At 47.4% G+C, this 21,228-nt stretch overlaps 1 protein-coding gene across 2 annotated transcripts in view; it reads right to left on the bottom strand.

The window, feature by feature from the left end:
• Nucleotides 1–21,228, bottom strand: part of LOC138260899 (deoxyribonuclease-1-like) — a 75,973-nt gene that overhangs the window by 5,558 nt on the left and 49,187 nt on the right. For both annotated transcript variants that reach the window (XR_011199029.1, XM_069209380.1), the window contains exons 8-9: nt 20,473–20,569; nt 7,340–7,391 (exon numbers count right to left, since the gene is read on the bottom strand). Coding sequence is in view for 1 of the 2 variants with exons in the window: in XM_069209380.1 (XP_069065481.1) it covers nt 7,340–7,391; nt 20,473–20,569 (149 nt within the window). In the remaining variant the exon portion in view is untranslated. The remainder of the gene's footprint in view (nt 1–7,339; nt 7,392–20,472; nt 20,570–21,228) is intronic.

Here is a 21,228-nt window from a genome sequence, read left to right as displayed (position 1 = left end):
GACATGGAGACAGACACTGGAGGATGGAGACAGACACTGGGGCATGGAGACAGACACTGGAGCATGGAGACAGACACTGGTGGATGGAGACAGACATCGGGGCATGGAGACGGGCACTGGGGCATGGAGAAGGAAACTGGGGCCTGGAGACACAGACAGTGGGACAGGAGACACAGACTGTGGGGCATGGAGACAGGCACTGGGGCATGGACACAGACTTTGGGACATGGGAGACACAGACAGTGGGACAAGGAGACACAAACTGTAGGAAATGGAACACAGACTCTGGGACATAGGAAACACAGACAGCCGGACATGGAGATGCAGACACTGGGACATGGGCGACACAGGCACTGGAGGATGGAGACAGACACTGGGACATGGAGACAGACACTGGAGGATGGAGACAGACATTGGAGCATGGAGACAGACACCGGTGCATGGAGACAGACACTGAAGGATGGAGACAGACACCGGGGCATGGAGACAGACACCGGGGCATGGAGACAGACACTGGAGGATGGAGACAGACACCGGGGCATGGAGACAGACACTGGAGGATGGAGACAGACACTGGAGAATGGAGACAGACAGTGGGACAGGAGACACAGACAGCCGGACGTGGAGATGCAGACACTGGGACATGGAGACACACACTGGGACATGGGAGACACAGGCACTGGGACATGAAGTCTCAGAGACTTGAATATGAAGACATACTGGGACAAGGTCACACAGGACATGCAGCATATTGAGAAAGTCATTTTGAAATGCAGTAGTGTGAATCAAGAGGCAGGCCAGACATGTGTGTGCGGTTACCAGCCTGTTCTTGCTGTGCTTTCAGGACACCTGGAGAGATGTAACAACATCTGAGCCTTTGTCTATCCCAAGAATTCAGACGCAGGAGAATGTGGGTAGCCACGCAGGCTTTGTACATGTGCTGGGTGTCCCCTTGTTAGCTGTGTACCATTGTTGTGAAAGGACATAAAACACAGGGCAGCCTGGGCCTCTGGAGTCCAGACTCCACCCAGATGTGCATTCTGCAATAAACTTTGAACCTCAAAGACCAGTTTTCCTTATTTTATAAATATTTTACCACTATAGATACAGACACTGTGACATGGGGACACAGGAACATGGAGACACAAACACAGGAGCATGGCTGTATAGGAACATGAAGACACACACACAGGAACATGGAGAGACAGATATCTGATATCAGAACATGGGTACACAGGAACATGGAGACGCATGGACATGGGAACATCGGGGGACACAGGAACTTGGAGTCAGAGAAACATGGGGGCCCAGGAACATGGAGACACATGGACATGGGAACATGGGGGGCACAGGAACTTGGAGACAGAGGAACATGGGAGCACAGGAACATGGAGACACATGGACATGGGAACATGAGGGGGCACAGGAACTTGGAGACACAGGAACATGGAGACACATGGGCACGGGAGCACAGGAACTTGGAGACAGAGGAACATGGGGGCACAGGAACTTGGAGAGACAGACACAGGAACATGGAAACTCAGACAGTTGGAAATGGAGACAATGGGCCTGATTCACCAAGGTCCTCCGCACTCGTGGCGGAGGTCCTGCAGACTTGGCAGAGGACCTGCACTCGTGGCAGAGGCCCCGCAGTCGTGGCGGAGATCCCGCAGTTGTGGCAGAGGACCCGCACTCGTGGCAGAGGTCCCACACTCGTGGCAGAGGCCCTGCACTCGTGGTGGAGGTCCTGCAGTCATGGCAGAGGTCACGCATTTGTGGCAGAGGCCCCGCAGTCGTGGCAGAGACCCTGCACTCATGGCAGAGACCCCGCAGCCGTGGCGGAGGCCCTGCAGTCGTGGCGGAAGTCCTGCAGTCGTGGCGGAGGCCCCGCAGTCACAGCAGAGCCCCGCAGTCGCGGCAGAGGCCCCGCACTAGTGGGGGAGGTCCTGCAGTAGTGGCAGAGGACCCACACTCATGGCAGAGGCCCCACAGTTGTGGCGGGGGTCCCACACTCGTGGCAGGGGTCCTGCAGTCGTGGCAGAGACCCCGCAGTCGTGGCGGAGGTCCTGCAGACTTGGCAGAGGACCTGCACTCATGGCAGAGGCCCCGCAGTCGTGGCGGAGATCCCGCAGTTGTGGCAGAGGACCCGCACTCGTGGCAGAGGTCCCACACTCGTGGGAGAGGCCCCGCACTCGTGGTGGAGGTCCTGCAGTCATGGCAGAGGTCCCGCACTTGTGGCAGAGGCCCCACAGTCGTGGCAGAGGCCCTGCACTCATGGCGGAGACCCCGCAGCCGTGGCGGAGGCCCTGCAGTCGTGGCGGAAGTCCTGCAGTCGTGGCAGAGGCCCCGCAGTCACAGCAGAGTCCCGCAGTCGCGTCAGAGGCCCCGCACTAGTGGGGGAGGTCCTGCAGTAGTGGCAGAGGACCCACACTCATGGCGGAGGCCCCACAGTTGTGGCGGAGGTCCCACACTCGTGGCAGGGGTCCTGCAGTCGTGGCAGAGACCCCGCAGTCGTGGCGGAGGTCCTGCACACTTGGCAGAGGACCTGCACTCGTGGCAGAGGCCCCGCAGTCGTGGCGGAGATCCCGCAGTTGTGGCAGAGGACCCGCACTCGTGGCGGAGGTCCCACACTCGTGGCAGAGGCCCTGCACTCGTGGTGGAGGTCCTGCAGTCATGGCAGAGGACCCGCACTTGTGGCAGAGGCCCCGCAGTCGTGGCAGAGGCCCTGCACTCATGGCGGAGACCCCGCAGTCGTGGTGGAGGACCCGCAGACATGGCAGAGGCCCCACACTTGTGGTGGAGGCCCCACATACGTAGCAGAGGCCCTGCAGTCGTGGCAGAGCCCCGAAGTTGTGGCGGAGGTCCCACAGTCATGGTGGAGGCCCCGCAATGACAATTTTCATTCACAAGTGTGACATGGACACAGACACTGGGACAGGTAGAATGTTGAGAAATGGGACGACAGATTCCAGGTACAGACACAGGGAGGCAGCAACAGGGAGGCAAGCACACTGTGAGTGACACGGACACTAAGGCAGAGGCACGTGGACATTGAGAATGGACAGGAAAAATGCAGGAGTGATTATGTCTAATACTATATGCATTATTTACAAGAGTTACAGTAGCTGTTTTGATCAGAAACAACTAAATGCATCAGTGCCAAATCAAATAGAACATCCATTAAACTCATTAGAAGAAGAGTCAATTCGTCATACGACCCACCAATAGGAGGTACCCAGAGTTGATATAAAAAAAAGTGCTTACAAATTGAAATAAAACCTTGTGACGAGGAATACTGGAGGAGGAAAATTTCATAAAACTCACAGATTGATTTAGTGGAGTTGCAAAGCCACCAGGACACCAAATTTGGCAGCGCTCCTGAAGATGAAGGCGTCCTGGGAGTGGTGGACATTGTGTCCTGGAATGCATTTGGATTTGCATGTTTTCTGGGGAAGTCAGATTTCACTTTTGAAAATTTAAACAGCTCAGTTTGATCATTCCATGAAACTCAGTTCCCAGCACCATCATGGTTAATGGATTTTTTTTATTTACTTGGAGGTCATCCCTACTCAGAGGTTTGAACTATGGAGGACGTTGCCATCCTTGTGATTGTTCAGCTAAATGGTATATGCTTTGAATCGGATTTAAACTTAAATTATCTAATAATGGCAAAAAAGATGACCTGGAAGATCAATTTACTGGACAAAGTATTATTATTTTGCATGTATTTATTTATTTTTTTAATGTTGTTTTGAAGCCTGATACAGAGTTTGGTGCCTCCATCAAATAAGTCTTGAGATTGATAATGCAGTAACTAATATTAAGAAAAGGTGCCCTGGGATACTATGCATCTTGGGTGAGGTTATGAATGCCAGAATGACCAGTCTGGGAATGCCACCGATGAAGATGAGGAGGATGGGGTGAGTGCGATCCAGCCTGTATCCCTGAAACGACTTATAATTTAGAAGATCCGCTATGGTAGACGTTGGTATGCCGCATTGGCTTAGAGAGTCTGATCTACGTATTACCACTGGTCGCACACAAAGCGATAGACCAGGGAGAGCACGTCTTAGAAGACACTCATCATGTCTTATGGAATGTGTCATGATTTATCATTGGGCCTTCCCTAAACACTACAATAACTTGAGGTTTTATCATGGGAGGTGGTGATCAATTTTCAGTGATCCGCACCATTGACGTGCACCCAAAAAATCAAGCAAAAGGTGGCTGTGCAGCTGATAAGAAATAGATGCCCGTGAGCGAAGGATAATATAATCCTAACTGAATCCCACAATAAGGGATATTCACATCTTATAAATCGTTTTAAACAAAAAAATACATAATTTGACTTCTAGAGCCAACTGGGTCAGTTCTAGCCGCTGGACCAGATTTTCGATCCCATGTGGTCATTAGATCAGCCCCATTAACATAAGCCCAGATCTATTCACTCCTTTGTAGATGTCTGGTTTAAATGAAGGTCAAATCAAGAGGATAATTTATCCAACTTCAGGAGCTTCAATAACTAAACTGATTTGTAAGCTAAATGACAGGAGAAGCCGCAGCTCACACCATCTTATTCTCTTACGTAATTCTTCAGCAAACTTTTTTTGTAGAATACTTTTGAAGGAATTGGAAGAATGGACGTCAGCTTGACCCTAATTCTGATTGAACAGATGGTTTTTGGACTTGGTTTATCCATCTTGCAGTGTATTTTTCTTTTGAGTTATATAGAATGAAAGTCCACAACAGACTGTAGTTTATATATTGGGTTTTGCTAACTTTTGTGCCTCCGTTGGTACCGCTGATTATATTTTCTTTGCTGAAATTTGGAGCTCTTAGACATTTTAAGAGGTCTCCTGGGCCTGGTTCCAGTCTCCTGTACAAGAACCAGGACCAAATGGATCAGTGATGCTGAGCTGGCTGAGAGAATCAGACCTTGCATTGGTTCAAAGCAGGCCTTGGCCTCATTTCTATTTGTTTTGCATTTGCCAGACCTTCCAAAGACTGCACGGGGAAGATTCCGCTGAAATAAGAGAGGTCACGTTAATGTTCTTGTGCAGATAGAGGACTTCATTATATCAGATCATTCGCCAGTCTAAACCATCAGACAAACCTCTTTCTCAATATTGTGAATAAAATAAACTTACTGGTAACACAGGCAACAGTCAAGCAATGGCCTGTGGCAGGTGGAGGATGAATCAAAGCTCCTGGTTAAAGTATATTGAATTGACTATGGTAAGGACTTGCTGTGTTCAGGGATAGTTTTAAGGGCACCATGTCCGGGCACACTTGGAGAATGTTCCTGCAAAGGCTGTTGCGGTAATGGCTGGTTGGTTTGATGGTTTGGTTGGTCTTTAGACCTTTAATTAAAGTGTTTATTCTGAATATCGTATCCAGCCTCGTGTTATGAATATCACCAGCCCTTCGCCTCAGGAAATACATTAGATTGTGAGGTGTAGAGAGAGAGGCAGGGCCAAGGAGACGCAGAGACTGGACAGGAAGAGACCAGCTTCTCGAACAGAAGATATGAAGGCAGAGGCGGTGGCACAGGGGGCACAGGCATGAGGGGAGCGGGCACCGGTGCAGGGCGCACACGGGGGCACCGGGCTGGGGACACCCTGGGGTAAGCACTGGGAGGGGCTGAACTGGAGCTCGAGCAGAGTTACTGGGACTGGAAACGGTGGTGAGGGACAGATGGTCAGATAGACATGGTGAGGGACAGATAGACATGGTGAGGGACACATGGTCAGATAGACATGGTGAGGAACACATGGTCAGATAGCCATGGTGAGATAGCCATGGTGAGGGACACATGGTCAGATAGACATGGTGAGGGACAGATAGACATGGTGAGGGACAGATGGTCAGATAGACATGGTGAGGGACAGATAGACATGGTGAGGGACACATGGTCAGATAGACATGGTGAGGAACACATGGTCAAATAGCCATGGTGAGATAGCCATGGTGAGGGACACATGGTCAGATAGACATGGTGAGGGACAGATAGACATGGTGAGGGACACATGGTCAGATAGCCATGGTGAGATAGCCATGGTGAGGGACACATGGTCAGATAGACATGGTGAGGGACAGATAGACATGGTGAGGGACACATGGTCAGATAGACATGGTGAGGAACGCATGGTCAGATAGCCATGGTGAGATAGCCATGGTGAGGGACACATGGTCAGATAGACATGGTGAGGGACAGATAGACATGGTGAGGGAAACATGATCAGATAGACATGGTGAGGGACAGATGGTGAGGAACAGATGGTGAGGGACACATGTTGCGGGACACCTGGGCAGGGACACATGCTCAGATAGACATGGCGCGGGACACCGGGTGAATGGCACATGAATAGATAGACATGGTGAGAGACACATGGTGAGGCACATATGATCAGATAGACATGGTGAGGGACACATGGTGATGGACACATGATCAAATAGACATGGTGAGGGACACATGGTGAGAGATACATGATCAGACAGACATGGTGAGGGACACATGATCAGATAGACATGGTGAGGGACACATGGGGGACACATGGGGAGGAACACATGATCAGATAGACATGCTGAGGGACACATGGTGAGGGATACATGATAAGATAGACATGGTGAGGGACAGATGGTGAGGGACAGATGGTGAGGGACACACGGTGAGATAGACATGGTGAAGGACACAGTGAGATAGCCATGGTGAGGGACACATGGTGAGATAGACATGGTGAGGGACACACAGTGAGATAGCCATGGTGAGGGACACAGGGTCAAATAGACATGGTGAGGGACACACGGTGAGATAGCCATGGTGAGGGACACATGGTGAGATAGACATGGTGAGGGACACATGGTGAGATAGAAATGGTGAGGGACACACAGTGAGATAGCCATGGTGAGGGACACATGGTCAAATAGACATGGTGAGGGACACATGGTGAGATAGCCATGGTGAGGCACACATGGTGAGATAGACATGGTGAGGGACACATGGTGAGATAGACATGGTGAGGGACACATGGTGAGATAGACATGGTGAGGGACACACGGTGAGGGACAGATGGTGAGGGACACATGGCGATGAGCGCATGGTCAGGGGCGCATAGTGAGGGACACATGGTGAGGGAGACACGAGCACCAGGACAGAGTCCGCCCCTCACTCAGGCTCTACACTCATGCGTCTGCGCTGTCCCTCAGGCTGCACATGCTCTGTGCTCAAACAGGATCTCTACACCTCAGACAGCAGAGCGCCAAGATGCAGACATCAGAGTAGAGGAGCTACAGTGTCAGGGTTAGAGGGGCCAGTTCCAGGCCTCCTGAAGGTACTCACTGTCGAGGCGCAGCTCCAGCTCCACGGGGTAGTGGTCAGAGACGTCTTTGGCCTGGAAGAGAAACGAGGCGCTTTAGTACTGGAGCAGAGCCCTGGACATGGGACGGAGCGAGGCTATCTGGCAACCAGGGCAGAGAGGGCTTGGCGCAACAAAGGGGGCAGAAGTGACTTCATCTACCTGGTAGCCACGTCTACAGGTGCAATACGCAGGGGCATCGTCAGGATTTTGGGGGCCGGGGCCAAACGTTTTTGGGGACCCCTGTTCAGAACAGTCTTGAATTTATGATCCAATTTCAGCTCTTTCCTGCCCTCTTTGTCTAGGTCACTGACAGACACACTGGGCCACTTTCTAAATGTGTTTACATCTAATATTCAGGGACAGTGACGTGTTTTCAATACTGTAACACAGCAGCCGCTCAGTCATGTTACTGCAAATAATATCTGAGACCCCTCCCAATTCTCAAATGCCAGGACCTGTTGAGATCTAATAGAAACTGTTTTATGGACGCTGCTTGAAACATGACATTTCTCTGAAAAATGTCTGCAATAGGCTCTCACACATCACCCACATCAAAAATAAATTAAAGGAAATCTGTAATCTGTTTAAGAATTATTCAAGGTAATGAGGGCAGGACCCCGGCAGGGAAACAGAAAAATGTCTCCCAGGTGCAAGAAGAAAACTCCCCGTACACTAGGAACATTTGTTTTTGTTCTGCAAGGAGAAGTCCCTGCTTTGAGGCTTTCATGCAGCGAGATGCTGAGCCGGGCGCCTCATCGCAGCAACCAATAAACATTCAGCTTTGGCTGAGATGTGTCCTCCACACCTGCGGGTGCACTGAAGGTTACACATCCTAGCAGGGAGGTGGTCGCCTATGTACAGGGTGGGGGGTCCACTGCCAGGAGCTATAACCAAGGCTTCCGCTGACGCGGCAAATGGGGAGGCCTCCCATGAAACTATAAAGGAGCCCCTAAAATCTGATTCTGTGTGAGTCTTATATTTATTGCATGACAGAAAAGATTGAGACATCTGTGTAGATGTAACCAAGCCCTCCCTACTACAAGTTCCACAGTGTAAATGATTTTAACAGTAGGAAGTGGGTGGAGGAATTGTTTTAACAACAAAACAGTTCCTAATCCCCTGTTTGACACAATTGCAGATAAGAAATGCGGCCATGTAGTGGCAAGTATGAAGGATGCAAGGGAGCCGGATTTCATGTTAATATCTTTTATTCTTGCCACAAGAAATAAGGCCCACGAGGAGCCGGCCGGCCGCAACACCGCGCTTTGTTCGCGCCTCTGCCTTTCCGCCGCGCCGCCCCCTGACGTCACGACCGTCCTCGCTACGGATTGGTCGTGGCGTCATGAGGCGCCTAAACATAGAAGACAGACCAGTTCTGTCCCTGCGGCCTCGTACGTTAACTCACGTATGACATCTCCCTTTTCAACAGAACAAGAAAACTTAAGGAACTTCACCTCATAACAAAATCTTCGAACCTCTTGGGGGCTCGGATACGCCTAATTGGCCTGCTCGGAGTAACATACTGAAGTGAATTCGACTTGACGGCGCACGCACCCTCTCGGCTTGACACCATTACATTGTGACTGTCGCTCTCCACAGATTCGGGCCTGCAACCATTCTGTCCTGAGGCATCCGTCAAGCCACGCCATGCCTTCTCGCACCGCTCTGCACTCCCCTGTCCACTTATTCCTCGCCTGGAAGGCGTATTCGCACATTCCTCCTCATCAATGACTACATCCCTGGCTTCGTGAGTTTGCCACTCGTCAACATCATCCGTGCATTCGGCCCCATCCACACGGACATCTTTCATGATGATTTTCTCTTGACCAGCCTTGAGCCTAACTATGTCGTCCTTGCTCCGCCACCCCGCTCCTTCCAGACAGACTGCCCCTCTTGTCACTCCTTGCACACGCACCGGGGTTTGAAACACAGACTCCCCCTTCATCACCCTGTTGGGTTTCTTCACCAATACCCAATCCCCTTGCGCTATATTTTTAGTTTTGGCTCTATTCGCCATGTCAGCGTACCGCTTATTGTTTTCCTGTTTGGCCACTATTCTTGCTTTGACTCTCAACCTCTCATCAGATTCTGCCTCAATTTCCCGGTTCATGTCATACCACTTATTGAATTTGGGGGTAAGCTCACTCATGCATCTTCTCCCTCTCATCAAATAAAACGGAGTGTGTCCAGTAACCTCACTGGGCGTGTTGTGGAAAGTGTGCACCTTGTCCGCCAGAAACGCTTTCACATTCATGTTGGAAGCGATCGCCTGTTGCACGCCCTCTTTGAGGAATCTATTCATACGCTCAACCTGCCCATTGCTCTTCGGGCTGTACAGCGGGGTCTTCTCTTGCTTAATCCCCAACCTGGACAGAAAATCCGTCATCTGCCTGGACACTAGCTGGGTGCCGTTGTCCGACACCATGATCTTCGGCTGTCCCTCAACGCGAAAATTTTCGTCAATGCCTTGATCACTCGTTCAGTGGTAACTTCCCTGACGAACTTGTAGTGAATCCATTTGGAGAAGTAATCCGTAAGGACGATGAGATGTCTACACTCGTCAGGTAGCATTGTAAATGGGCCCGCAAAATCAATGGCAATCTTGTTCCACGGGCCAGCAGGAATGTCCACCAGCTGCAACTCTCCTTTTGTTGTCTTCCAGTGCTTATCGGCCCTTAAGCACGGTCCACACCGATCAATGAATCTGCTGACGTCGCTGCACATCCCTGGCCACCAGTAGTACTGCTTGAGGAGATTCTTTGTAGCGGTATTGCCCGGGTGGCCCTTATGGGCAATCCTGATTAGCTTGTCTCTTAAACTTTCCGGAGGTACAAACAGCTCGTGTCTCTTCACAAAGCCGCCTTCGATGGTGAGTTCGGAACTAATCTGTTGGAAACTTCTGAGTGCCCCGTGCAAGTTCCGGATAGGGGGCCAATGAGCCTTCATGTGGTCCATCACCCTCCGCATAGTCACGTCCTTCTCCTGAGCCGTCAACCATTCTTCCTCTGATATGGATCCCTCGCACATGGCTGTTGCGTCAACCATTGCCACAACGCACTCCGTGTCGTCCAGGGAATCATTCTCCTCATCCGGGATCGGTATGCGAGATAGGCAATCCGCCTGCAGTTGAGACCCCCTTTGATGTGTCTGACGGTGAAGTGATATTCTTGCAACTTAGACAGTAGACGTAGGAGCCTCGAGCTGGCTTTGCCATTGCCACGTCCTTCACCGTTCATCATGTATATCAAGGGTTTGTGGTCGGTGACTAATTCGAACTCCCTGCCCCACAAATAATTTCTCAGTTTCTCCACGGCCCAGACACACGCGAGCGTCTCCCGTTCGATGGTGCTGTAGTGCTTCTCTGCTTCGCTCAATGACCGCGATATAAATGCAACAGTGTTCTCCTTCTTCCCTTGGAATTGGCAAAACACTGCACCGATTCCCTTGGCACTAGCGTCAACCGTGATTACATTCCGGAGGTCCTTGTTGTACGGTCGTAATACTGGGGCCACGGCGATTGCCTGTTTGACGGATTCGAAGGCAGTGCTTTGTTCCTGTGTCCACGTATATTTTTCGTACTTCCGTAGCAGTTTCCTTAGAGGCTCCACAGTGGTTGCGTATCCTTGCATGAACTTGGAATAGTATTCGCTGAGTCCCAGGAACGATCGCAAGGCGTCTTTGTCTCCTGGGCAAGGGGCATCTCGTATGGCCCTCACTAAATCATCTTTCGGCGCAATGCCATTTGGGGTAAGCACAAGCCCTAAGTATTCTATCTTGCCTTCCATGAATTTGCACTTGTCTTTGGAGACTGTCATCCCCCTTTTTTGTAGCACCTCCAACACTCTGCGCAGCAGTTCCAAGTGCCCCTTCTCGTCTTCCGTGTGTATCAGAATGTCGTCCTGAAATGCTTCAACCCCCTTCATATCGCAGAAGAGGAGGTCCATTAGCTTTTGAAAGATGCCCGAGGCCGATGCAAGGCCGAATGGAAGACGGATGTACCTGTATGCTCCAAACGGGGTAATAAAGGTGGTAAGTTCCTTGGATTCCTCCGTGAGACATACCTGGTGGTATGCAGACTTCAGGTCTATCAGGGTGAAAAACTTCGATCCTGCTGTGGCCGACAATATCTCCTGAATGTTGGGCAGAGGATGGCAGTTCACCAGGATATTTCTGTTCAGTGATCGCAGGTCTACACACAACCGAATGTCCCCTGTCCTCTTCTTCTTGGACACCACGATTGCGGACACCCATTCTGATGCACCTGCTTCCTCTATTACTCCTTCCCTTTTCAGCTTATCAAGAACAGCCTTAAGCTCCCCCTTACAGAAAGAGGAATCGTTCTGACTTTGTGCTTAATTGGTAGGGCACCCTTTTTTAACCGTATAGCATGCACAAATCCTCTTACACACCCTACCTTGTTTTCAAAAACGGAGTCAAACATTTCGAGGACCTCAGCTAATCCATCATGTAAATCATCAGGCTGCACATAATTGACCCAGTCATCTCTCAGAACTATGGGATCTTCTGCCCCAGGGACTAGCATCACACCTAGCTTAGCCAGGTCCTTCCATCCCACAAGGCTCCTCCCATTTTCAGCCACATATATCTTTGTTCTCACAGTGCGCCCTCGAAAGGTGAGGGAGTCCCAGAAGTAACCTTTCATCACTATGTCGTGTTCCCCGAAGGCCTTTGGACTCACATCCGTCTCATGCAGTCGTACATCTTGCCATTTCGAATCAAATGTCCTATCAGAGATCAGGGTAAGGGGGGAACCAGAATCAGCCGTAAATGGCAATTTTATCACACCAATCATGACGGAGCCAATGGGACCCTTCACTCTACCGTCCTCACCATCAATGGACAACACAATGTCCGCATCCGCATCGGTGTCACTCTCGCTTACCGAGCTCACTTTCATGCCCGTATTATATTTTTTTGCTTTACATACTGCCGCAAAGTGGCCCAACTTCCTGCATTTAGAACAGCTTTTGTGCATGGCAGGGCAGGCCCTGCTATCCGCTAAGTGATCCTTTGACCCACATCTAAAACAGACGAGCTGCCTCCTGCCTCCCCCTCTATCACTCGCCGCCCTGTCTGAAGCCTTGGGCACATGTTTACGGCTGTCCTGTACATAGAACACATTTGAAGCCTGACTAGTGTTCGCCAGTTCCTTGGAAGATACCATGGAGCGTTCCACTGCCTTTGCAATGGCTATTACGTCCTTCAGTGAAGGATTCCTGCATGAAAGCAAACGTTCCTGCACTTTCTTTGAATGGCAGTAGAACACCACCTGATCTCTAATGTACGTATCAGTCGTCGCTGAAAATTCACAATCTTGAGCTAGAACACGTAGACATGCAATATACTCTTCGATAGTCTCTCCTTCCTCTTGTTTCTGCAGTGCGAATTTATGGCGCCCCACCATGATGTTGCACTCCTCCGCATACTGCAACTCAAGCCGCCGTACAGCCTCCTGGTACTCATTCAGCGGAGCTGTGGCTCCATGGGGATTCACATAAACCGGCAGGCTATCGAAAACCTCTTGTCCAGCCTTCCCCAACAGTCCAAATAACAAAGACTTTTTCCGTTCGGGGTTATACCCCTGACCATCAATTGAGATAATATAGTTCTCAAATGCGCGCAGCCATCCTTTCCACTTCATGCATGGCTTACCAGGAGAGTCCAGGAAGAGAGGAGGTACGCAGATATGACCTGTCTGCGACATGGCCGGAAAGCGGGCGCCACACTTGGAAGGACCGCGTGATACAGGTGCAGCATCCACCATGGGAGGCTACTGGGCTGCGCAGAACGGTAGGAGTCGTCAAAATCAATCGTGTGGAGATCGCAGCATCAGCGCCTTAGGGGTTGCATGTAGTCTCACGTGAAGAGATATCAGCGCTTTCCACTGGCCTCCCGAAACACCATGTAAGGTGGGCTACACTCGTGGGCCTTGGTAGAAGCTGTGACCCTCGTCGCCATTTGTAGTGGCAAGTATGAAGGATGCAAGGGAGCCGGATTTCATGTTAATATCTTTTATTCTTGCCACAAGAAATAAGGCCCACGAGGAGCCGGCCGGCCGCAACACCGCGCTTTGTTCGAGCCTCTGCCTTTCCGCCGCGCCGCCCCCTGACGTCACGACCGTCCTCGCTACGGATTGGTCGTGGCGTCATGAGGCGCCTAAACATAGAAGACAGACCAGTTCTGTCCCTGCGGCCTCGTACGTTAACTCACGTACGACAGGCCATTTTAGTATTTTTTTTATAAAGCACAGAGAAGCAGAGTGATCTAATGTTTACTGAGGGTAAAAATTCTGTGCACGATATTCTCAAATAAATAAATCTTGTTGTGTGATTGAGTCGGGGTCCTGCTGTGCTGAGGCTTAACAATGGAACCAGAAAGCCTTTGAAGGAGCAGTCATGCCAGACGCAAGCTGAAGGTGTCAGACTAGAGTTTTAGGACCAAAGTCAGGGGAATCTATGTCAGGCGGCGGTCGCCCAGAAAGTAAGAGGCCTGGCCGAGAGGCATCCAAGACGCTGCACTTCCGGGAGCTATGAGCGAGCGCAGAACTTCACTGAACTTTGCCACATAAATTCTCATTCTGAAGATTTTATTTCATGGCCTCTAGCTCGCCGAGAAGCCCTGCTTTTGGTGGTTCACGTTGGAGCCTATTTACTTTTGCCTAAAGGAATGTTTTTTGACCAGCGTGGTTTTCTACAAATGTCGGCACCATTTTTTTATCACATTATTATATTTTATAATTAGCTTTGATAATTATATTTAGGGCCTGATTACAGTTTCGGCAGACAGGATGACCAGTCCGCAGAACTTCGGAAGGGGAGGCTGCTGCCATACTGGCTACCTCTCCGCCGGACCCATTACGACTTTCCCGCTGGGCTGACGGGCGGAAGCTATGGCTTCCACCCGTCAGCCCAGCGGGAAAGTGGCAGCAGCATTATCCCCGGTTCGAAATCGAGCCAGCGGCAATGTTGCCCCCCACCAGCAACCTCACAATGCTCAACGTCTGCAGTGCAGACAGCGAGTTTTGCGAGGGTGCTGGGCAGGGGGACCCCTGCACTGCCTGTGCCAAGTGCATGGGTGGAGCAGGGCCCCCCTCTAGCCCCCTGCACCTGTTCTCTGCCAGCCTTTACATGGAGGGGAAACTGACACAAAAGGCTGGTGGAGAACCAGGCCGTAATCAGCAGGGCGGCGCTTACTTTAGCGCCACCCTGGGTGAGTCCGACCTCCGCCACCATCAGCCCGTCGGGATTGAAGATCCAGCGGAGATGCCGGTAGGTTGGTGGGGCTGTCCACCAACCTCGTAATGTAGCCCTTAGTGTTTTCCTGCTTACATCATTGAAACAGCGCTAAGGTCAGTTTTTCTTTCTCTTCCTACAGGTCCGCCATTTGGTGTGCTCTCATTCTTATAATATAATGAATATTTTATCTTAATTTGAACGAGTAGTTGCCTATGATGTATTTTTTTGTGGCATATATTTGTTTGCTGCAGTGAGTCCATGTTCTACAGTTTTTTGAGGTGAATGATTTTTTGCCCAACACATCTTTTGGGTAGCTTTCCCTTACTTATCAATGGTGGCTTATGGCCAAATCCCAAATCCCAACTATTATTGAAAGTTTCAAAACTGAATTCCCAGATTAATGCTAAACTCTCACCTTTTATATTTGGTGCAAAGCAGAAAAGACAGAAACAATTCTCCTTCTCTTCTTGAGGTACCAATAAACCTGCCCTCGATAAGATCCTTAATGGAATAGGATCATTACAACTTTTTATGATGCCTAACAAAGGTAAACTGCAACAAACTAGCACAGACGGGTGCATGTGGAGAATACATTTATGGAAATAGAGCAACGAGTCAATGAAGTTTGTGACCTGTTATCTAAAGTTTCTAAAATGGAACAAGAACTGTTTCAACTTCAGAAACATGTTGAAGATTTGGAGAATAGAAATATGAAAACAATCTACGTATATACAGATTGCCAGAGGATGTGGAAGGCGATGACGCCATCTCCTTCCTCAAAATGTGTCTTCGATATCTGTTTGGTATTTCTTGATCACCACCATTAGATCTGCAACAAGCACAGTGACTTGACAAACGATTATCTGCTCAATCAAAACCTCAGGGAATTATGATTCCTTTTCTTAAATAAACTGATCTGCTTTGTGTTATCAAGTCTGCCAAGAAAAATAAAAACATGTCTTATTCTGAACACAATATCTTTAGTTATCAAGATCTTTCTACTACAACTAATGATAGAAGGAAATAATTTTTGGCTCATTGTGCTATGATTAGACATTATATTATAAGATGAGGTATTTGCATCCTTCTTTGTTTAGGATCACACGATGGTATTACCAGACCTTATAATGAGCCTCGTAAATTGAAGGAGTATTCAACTGGTCTCTCTCCAACTACTAACAATACTCTCCATACTAAATTTTGATTATTGTTTTTCCCTTTCAGAAATATATCATACTATAGTTGTTTAGTATATATGTCAATTTTGTATCTCTGCTGCGTATCTTAAGATGCTGATATTGCATGCATCTCTATGTGGTTCGTTGTCGCTTCAGTTCAGGGTTCTATCCCTTGATCTGCTTTTCTGTTCACATTATCTCCTTATGTGAGTGTCTTTATCTCATTTTCATATTTATTGTATTTTCTCTTCTCTTTACTGGCTACTTCTTTTCTTTCTATCCTCTCTTTTTTCTACTTTACCTTCTCTGGCTTTACTTTTATTCTGTTTTGCAATGGTTTAATTAGTTGTTAATCTGTATTCTTTCTTATTGCTCCTACAGATATTCATGCCCTGTGTATAACTTTGTTTGTATTCTACCCCTGATGTTGAAATTATCCCCTGGAATGTTGGTGGATCCGGTAACCGTCAAAAGGTATTGTCTCATCTTTCTAAACTCAATACTCAAATCGCTTTTTTTGCAAGAAACACATTGTACTATTGATGAATCTCAAAGATAAAAAATATGTTGTGTGGCAGACACTGTTTTGTTTACTGCTTTTGGGAGGAAATATGTGTTTGCTGTGTAGTTTCATAAGCCTCTGAAACCTATGATATTGACTGTGACATTGAGGGTCTTCTCGTTCTGGTTAAAGTTAAACTTGGACAGATTACTCTTTTCTCTTTAACGTCACAGCCCAGAACAATCTGATCCTTCCTTTAGAAATTTAATTAAGGGAAAATTAGCTTCCCTTTCTAGTACTAACATTATTTTGGAGGTGATTTCAATTAAATATATTAACCTTTTTGGATCGTACATCGAAGTTTAAATTTCAACCATATACATCTTAAAAAGCATTTGAACCACCTTTTGCACCAGGTTCATCATTTGACTTGTGGCGGTCCTCATGTCCAGATTTGTTAGACTATTTTTCCCCTTCTCATGGGTCATTAACCAGGGTGGATCATATCTTTGTTTCACATTCCTTCACACATTGTTTATACTCCTCGCACATGGGTTCCATTTTTATATCTGACCATGTACCTCACATTTTTTGTTTTGATACATTTTCTGATCCTCCTAAATCTGGTCAATGGCAGTTTAGAAACTAGCTCTTATCTGATAACAGTTTTAGTTTTAATGTGAAATGATTTTCTGGTGATTTTTTAAATTTCAATACATCTTCCTACAGTTCTGTTACAAATAACTGGATGAATTCAAAGCCTCTTGAATCTGATGATAATATTTTGCAGGAAATATCACTGCTCAGGAAAATCTTACAAACTATCAAGACATTAAAATGTGATAAAGCTCCAGGCCCTAATCGCATATCCATGTAATTAATTAATACATTGTCTTCATTGTTTGTACCTAGATCATTAGAACTATATAACTCCTTTTACATGATGTTAATCTCATTCCTCTTTGATTCATGCTGTAATTACTATAATCTCTAGGATAGATAAACACACTTCCTATTGCAAAAACGATCACCCAAGCTCATTGATAAATTATGATTGCAAAATAGATGTTAAAGTTTTATCTACATGTCTTGAATCTTTAATTCCTTCTTTAGTAAAGACCGATCGATTAGGTTTTATTAAAAATAGACATATCAGAGAATGCAGGAGTTTTTGGAACTGGGCTCACATTAGCGTTCAAACTTAAAATCCCTACAGCAGCGCCTTCACTTGAGGCATAAAGGTTTTTCCTCATATTAATTGGCAATTTATGTTCAAATCTTTTCAAAGGTATAGATTCAGTCTCAGTTTTATTTCTTTGATTGAGCATTGTATTCATTCCCTACAGTCAGTGTTTAAGTTAGCAATACTTTTCCACAATCTTTTAATTGAACTGTTCAAGACGACAAAGCTGTCCTTTTTCTCCCTTATTATCTGTCCGTGGTGTTGAACTATTTTTAGAATGTATAAGATGCAATCCTTGATATTTTAGCATTAAATGTAATTCCATGGAATTCAAATCATCTGCTTATGATGTTCCAATATACATATGCAACCTCTCATCCCGTTGCCCCCATTTTTAGAAGAGATACATTTCAGGTTAGAAACTTAACTTAAATAAAACTGAAGTATTACCCTGTAATGTTTTTTGTACTATTAATTTGTTTCAAGGTACTAACTGTCTAAGGAACTTTTGCAAAATTAAATATTTTGGTACATGGTTTGCAACAAATCCCTAGAAGACTACAGATTTCAACATTTCCTCCCTAAAATGACAAACTCAACTCTCTGTCAGCTGCTTGTCCCCTTTAGAACTTTTATGGTGGTATCATTTGGATACCAAAGAAAATGATGATTGTTCTACACATTTTATTTTTATTAACTATGTTATCCTATAAGATTCCAGTATCCCTTCTTATACAACTAGGTACCATTTGTACAAAACTTTATTGCAAAACTAAAACCCCACATATAGCTTTCTCTAAGCTTAACAACCAAAATAATAAGGTGATGTGAGATTCCCTGACTTCAAATTGTATCATACCTCACTCATTGTTAGACAAACAAGTATTTCACTGTTCAACTTCCTTGAGTCATCTAGTCCATAATGGGTTCGTATGGAGAAGTCTTTTCTGTACAATTTCTCTGTTTAATTTCTTTGTTTATGAGACTCTCCATATGTCCAATGTCAACCATTAGAATGAATGTTTAGTATTGAAATTCAAACATAAAACTGTTTTCAAATGTACTTTCTTCTGACTATACTGAACCTCAATGTTTCCTTTCTTCACTGCAATGGCAGAACAATTACTTGAAAGTCAAGAATAAATCCTTCTCCTGGAAACTCTGGGAAGATAAAGATATATTCTGGATTAATTAGATTTGGGATGGTGCTTCTGTTTTGCCTTTTATGATTTGCTTCATATTTATTAATATGTTTTAGTTATATGAAACACTATCTATTATTTTACGAAGCAAACTCTTTATGTACATTTTGAATACTTATGCTTGTCTTGTTTTCTGTATTAACTCTAACGAAAATGCTATCAAACTGTGAAAAAGTATTCTGTAAGTATGGGAATCTCTGTCAGGTAGTGGTCGGTCAGAAGGTTTTCCAAATTCAGTGGGATCAGAGAGTGATCCAGGCAGCCTGGTTGGTGAGGTGGGATGTTTCCAATAGAGGCTCATGGCAGGCCGTACTTCCACATCCGGGAGACGACCAACCATGAGCAGGGTCATGACATCTGACACAGCCACCTCGGGTGATGACGATGCTGCAAGATGGCCGTCAGCCTCCAGCTGGAAGTATGGGACCCTATCACACAGTCAGAGGATTACACAACAGATCCATCACTGGGTGGCTGCAAACAGGCAGACCGCTAGGCTCCTGTCATTCCAGGGAACCCCTTCAAACGCTCCCACCGGTGGTAGCTTGGTTTCCTGGTGGAAAGGGACTGCCTAACTCTCTGTTTTGAGGTTTCAGGCGCACTGAAGGAGCCTAATCTGCTCTATTAAAATCTGTGCTTGGTTTAGCGCCCACAAACTAGCGACTTGAGGACTAGCTGACCCACTGCGTTGTGTACTATGTATGCGGGGTAATTTTGTGATTTTTGAGAACCATGTGTGCAAGGATGCAGTTAAGTATGGATTGAGTTAGCCAAGTGGGTTAGGACTAATCTTAATTTGCACCTCATAGCAGTAGTTTCAGAGGGATCTCCGCCAAGTGGAGCACCCCGTGCAGTTATGAAACTTCCAGCTCTTTACACCCACCTGCAAGCCCTGACACCATCTTCCAGAATCCTACTCTGAGCGAGCACTCCACCGCATCCTTCTGTAGCGCATACCACTTCCTCCCCACCACATCTTCCCTCTGCTTCCCCCGTCAACTCAGTCCTGTCCACCACTGCCTAGGTACATCCTGCCACCCTCTGCCCTAGCACCCCCTTCCTTCCCTCGTCATCTGTACTGCCCACCGCTAACTACCCACCCTCATCTAATGCCCCAACATGCACACTCCAAGCCGCCCTGAGGGACCCACCACTCCCTTGCTCACAGTTTACATGTATGTGCCAGGATGTCCCACCCACCTTCTTTGCCCTTCGACTGTCTTCTACCACAATCTGTTCTCATAAAAAACAACACAACCTCGTGGTATGTAGTCTACAACGTCCCAGGGTCTACAATTTATGTGTCTCATTGCAAACAGCCACGTACACAACCTGCACAAACTCACCTTGTGTTGTCACAAGTCTGTGTTCTTCCACAACACCCACATCCAAACTTAAACCCCACATCTGTCACACTGAGCACTGCTCCTTTATACACAACTCTGCACTGCTCCACCCTTAATATTTACATGTCTGTAGCACCCTGCCACAACATCCCCACACACACTGCACACACCGCTCTTTGTCCCCCTCTGCATGATTCTGTGAACCTCCAGCACCCCCACCCTACCTGTCACTCACGCATCTCACTGCTCCACCACACTTCCACTGCCCTCTTATGTGCCACACATCTTCCGCACCCCAACATCCAAAGTTCTTTCACATGTCAGTACCCCCATGCAGCCTCTGTACTGCCCACGCTTCCGCTGACCCCTTCTCTAACATGTGAGGTGTCCCCCCCTCAGCATCACCACCATGTCTCCATCTCAGCATGGGTGGACCACGAGGCTTACCTCTTCATACGACAGCCCATAGGCCACATGGTAGTTAAAGGCAGTCGCGGTTTCGGGTATTATGGCGTCCAGAATCTCTACGCCACTAGCAACAAACCTGTGGAAGGGAAGAAGGAGAGACAATCAGAAACAGGTCACTTGATGGTGTGTATCCTAGCTGCACCCATGGGACAGGGCATTAACTCCTGCAGAGTGCCCTCTGCTGTGTGCAACCACACCAACCAGGAGCTGCAGGGTGTGAACCACTTCTGAGGGGAGTGAACATACATGGGGCTCCCCTCTTAGGAGCTCAATAATGAACAGTCATGAAAGAGTTAAGAGTGTATTCTTTTGGAGCCATGCCTACTCCCATGTCTACTCGCATGACATGTGCATGAACCATAGACTTTACAGGGACTCTTGGAATGTCTTCAGGCAAGACATGGAGTAGTAGTTAATTCCCTTTTGAATCCCCCTTGAAAGCAGGAACGTGTGGAGGCATCTGTTTCCATATTCACATGAAAGGTGTTGTGTTTTAAAAGTTTAAAACCACATCTGCATTGACATCTCTGAAGGAACCGCTATGATCTTGATGACATGTTTCAGTCCTCTAGATAACTTCCTGTCCTTCAGCAGGTGAACCTCATTGACATTATCCACATTAACTAACCAGGTTTGTGTGTTCTTTTCTAACTTTCAAATCCTCACAGAAGGCAGTTTGACATCAATAATTAAATTCCATTCTGATCATTATTGGTTTTAATTGTGGTATATATG

The sequence above is a fragment of the Pleurodeles waltl genome, chromosome 10 (genome assembly GCF_031143425.1).
Source record: "Pleurodeles waltl isolate 20211129_DDA chromosome 10, aPleWal1.hap1.20221129, whole genome shotgun sequence".
Taxonomy (NCBI): domain Eukaryota; kingdom Metazoa; phylum Chordata; class Amphibia; order Caudata; family Salamandridae; genus Pleurodeles; species Pleurodeles waltl.
This window is presented reverse-complemented; position numbering and strand designations above follow the sequence as displayed.